The sequence below is a fragment of the Coturnix japonica genome, chromosome 1, assembly GCF_054131305.1.
Source record: "Coturnix japonica strain WE chromosome 1, WE-NBRP24, whole genome shotgun sequence".
In the NCBI taxonomy this organism is placed as follows: Eukaryota; Metazoa; Chordata; class Aves; order Galliformes; family Phasianidae; genus Coturnix; species Coturnix japonica.
In genome coordinates this window covers 97,667,800-97,669,577 of record NC_140663.1, presented here as the reverse complement: position 1 = coordinate 97,669,577, position 1,778 = coordinate 97,667,800, and the positions used below count along the sequence as shown (strand labels likewise).

At 45.1% G+C, this 1,778-nt stretch overlaps 1 protein-coding gene across 1 annotated transcript; it reads left to right on the top strand.

Annotated features, from left to right (window-relative positions):
- Nucleotides 1-275: 275 nt before the first annotated feature.
- CLDN14 (claudin 14) lies at nt 276-1,531 on the top strand. The gene has a single exon (XM_015883623.3). The coding sequence runs from the start codon at nt 350-352 to the stop codon at nt 1,055-1,057; it is 708 nt and encodes a 235-aa protein (XP_015739109.2). The 5' UTR covers nt 276-349; the 3' UTR covers nt 1,058-1,531.
- Nucleotides 1,532-1,778: the final 247 nt, after the last annotated feature.

The window sequence follows — 1,778 nt, the reverse complement described above, 5'->3', positions numbered from 1 at the left end:
TTTTTTCCATTTCATAAATTGTCTCGAGTTTTCTTCCCAGTGGGCAATAGAAGCCTGTTTATATAAGTGGAGAGGGAAGCTTACTTTCCCATTACTTCCACAAAAATACGATTAACAGCGATAACTATGCTAATTATTGCACTAACCGCACTTGGAAGGCACCTTATTGGCTGGAGAGGGAATGCATTTGGGTAATAATTAACTTCTTTTTTCCTCAATTACCTTTTATTAGGAGAGTGGAAGGTGTCAAAGTAAAACAGCTGCATATCTTCCAAGAAAAGCCCATGTTTTCCAAAGGAATTCAGGCGGAGGTGCTTTATTAAGGGAACTGGTCAGGACAAACATTAGCATGGCAAGCACGGCCATTCAGTTACTTGGCTTCTCTCTCAGTCTGCTCGGCCTAATTGGGACATTAATTGCTACTATTCTGCCGCACTGGTGGCGAACGGCGCATGTGGGCACCAATATTATAACAGCTGTGGCGTACATGAAAGGGCTCTGGATGGAGTGCGTCTGGCACAGCACCGGCATTTACCAGTGCCAAGTACACCGCTCGCAGCTTGCACTGCCGCCTGACCTCCAGGCAGCCCGTGCCATGATGGTAATTTCCTGCATCCTTTCTGCGCTGGCATGCGTGATCGCCATCGTCGGAATGAAGTGCACGCACTGCGCCAAGGGGACCTCTGCCAAAGCCTCCATCGCGGTCTCCGGAGGGATTGTTTTCATCCTGGCTGGTCTCATTTGCCTGGTACCCGTTTCCTGGACCACTAACGACGTCGTTACAGATTTCTACAACCCACTGCTTCCCCAGGGGATGAAATACGAGATAGGACAAGCTCTGTACCTGGGCTTTGTCTCTGCATCGCTGACCATCCTTGGCGGTGCCCTGCTCTGCACCTCAGGCCACTGTGGCACAGATCAGGCCCCACAACAGCCACGGCCCTGCAGCACCAGGACGGCTCCCTCCTGCAGACCACCAACTGCCTACAAGGGAAACCACGCTTCTTCCCTGACATCTGCTTCCCATAGCGGCTACAGATTGAATGACTATGTGTGAGTTCCCTATGAGCTGCCTGCGGGACACAGCTGCGTCATAGTTTCTGCATGTCATAAGACAAAGCTAAGATGATTTTTAATTTATAAGGGTTACAATGCAAAGTTTACTCTTGTTTTTTTTTTCTTCCTTCCATTTTTTTTTTTCCATAGAAAGACAGAGTATGAATCCAGAACTGCTTGCTTCAATGCATGGAAAATAAATGTGAAGAGAACTGTGATACTCCATGGACTGCAAATACCTGCCTACTTCAAACTGGGGTTTTGCATGCAGGCAGTTCAAGTGCAGTTTTGCTAAAAATAGTGTTTGAGTCTGTAGTTTCTGCCCTACAACAGATATGAACTGGCCACAACTGCTTATTTGAGCAGTGTTCCCACAAAAGAAGATGCAGTTTTGCCTAAAACAGAGAATTTCATGGCTAAACGCAGCAGTGGTTTCCTGTTGAGTTTCTCATTTCCATAATGTGTGATATTTCACTATGACAAGTTAGTTGTTTGACTTAATGATTTTTGGTAGTGTTTAGAAATACAGATTTTCATACTACTAAAACCCATGTGTTTGACAGCATGTTGTTGCCAATGTTTTTACCTCATAGAAATAAGACTTCAATACTATTTTTTTTTAAACATAATGGAAACAAATCTTTTCAGTGGATCACAGGGTCATAGAATGGTTTGGGTCGGAAGGGACCTTTAAGACCATCTAATTCCAACCCCATGCTACA

Excerpts from the sequence above, each read along its gene's own strand:
- CLDN14 (XM_015883623.3), top strand. The coding sequence starts at position 350 with ATGGCAAGCACGGCCATTCAGTTACTTGGCTTCTCTCTCAGTCTGCTC.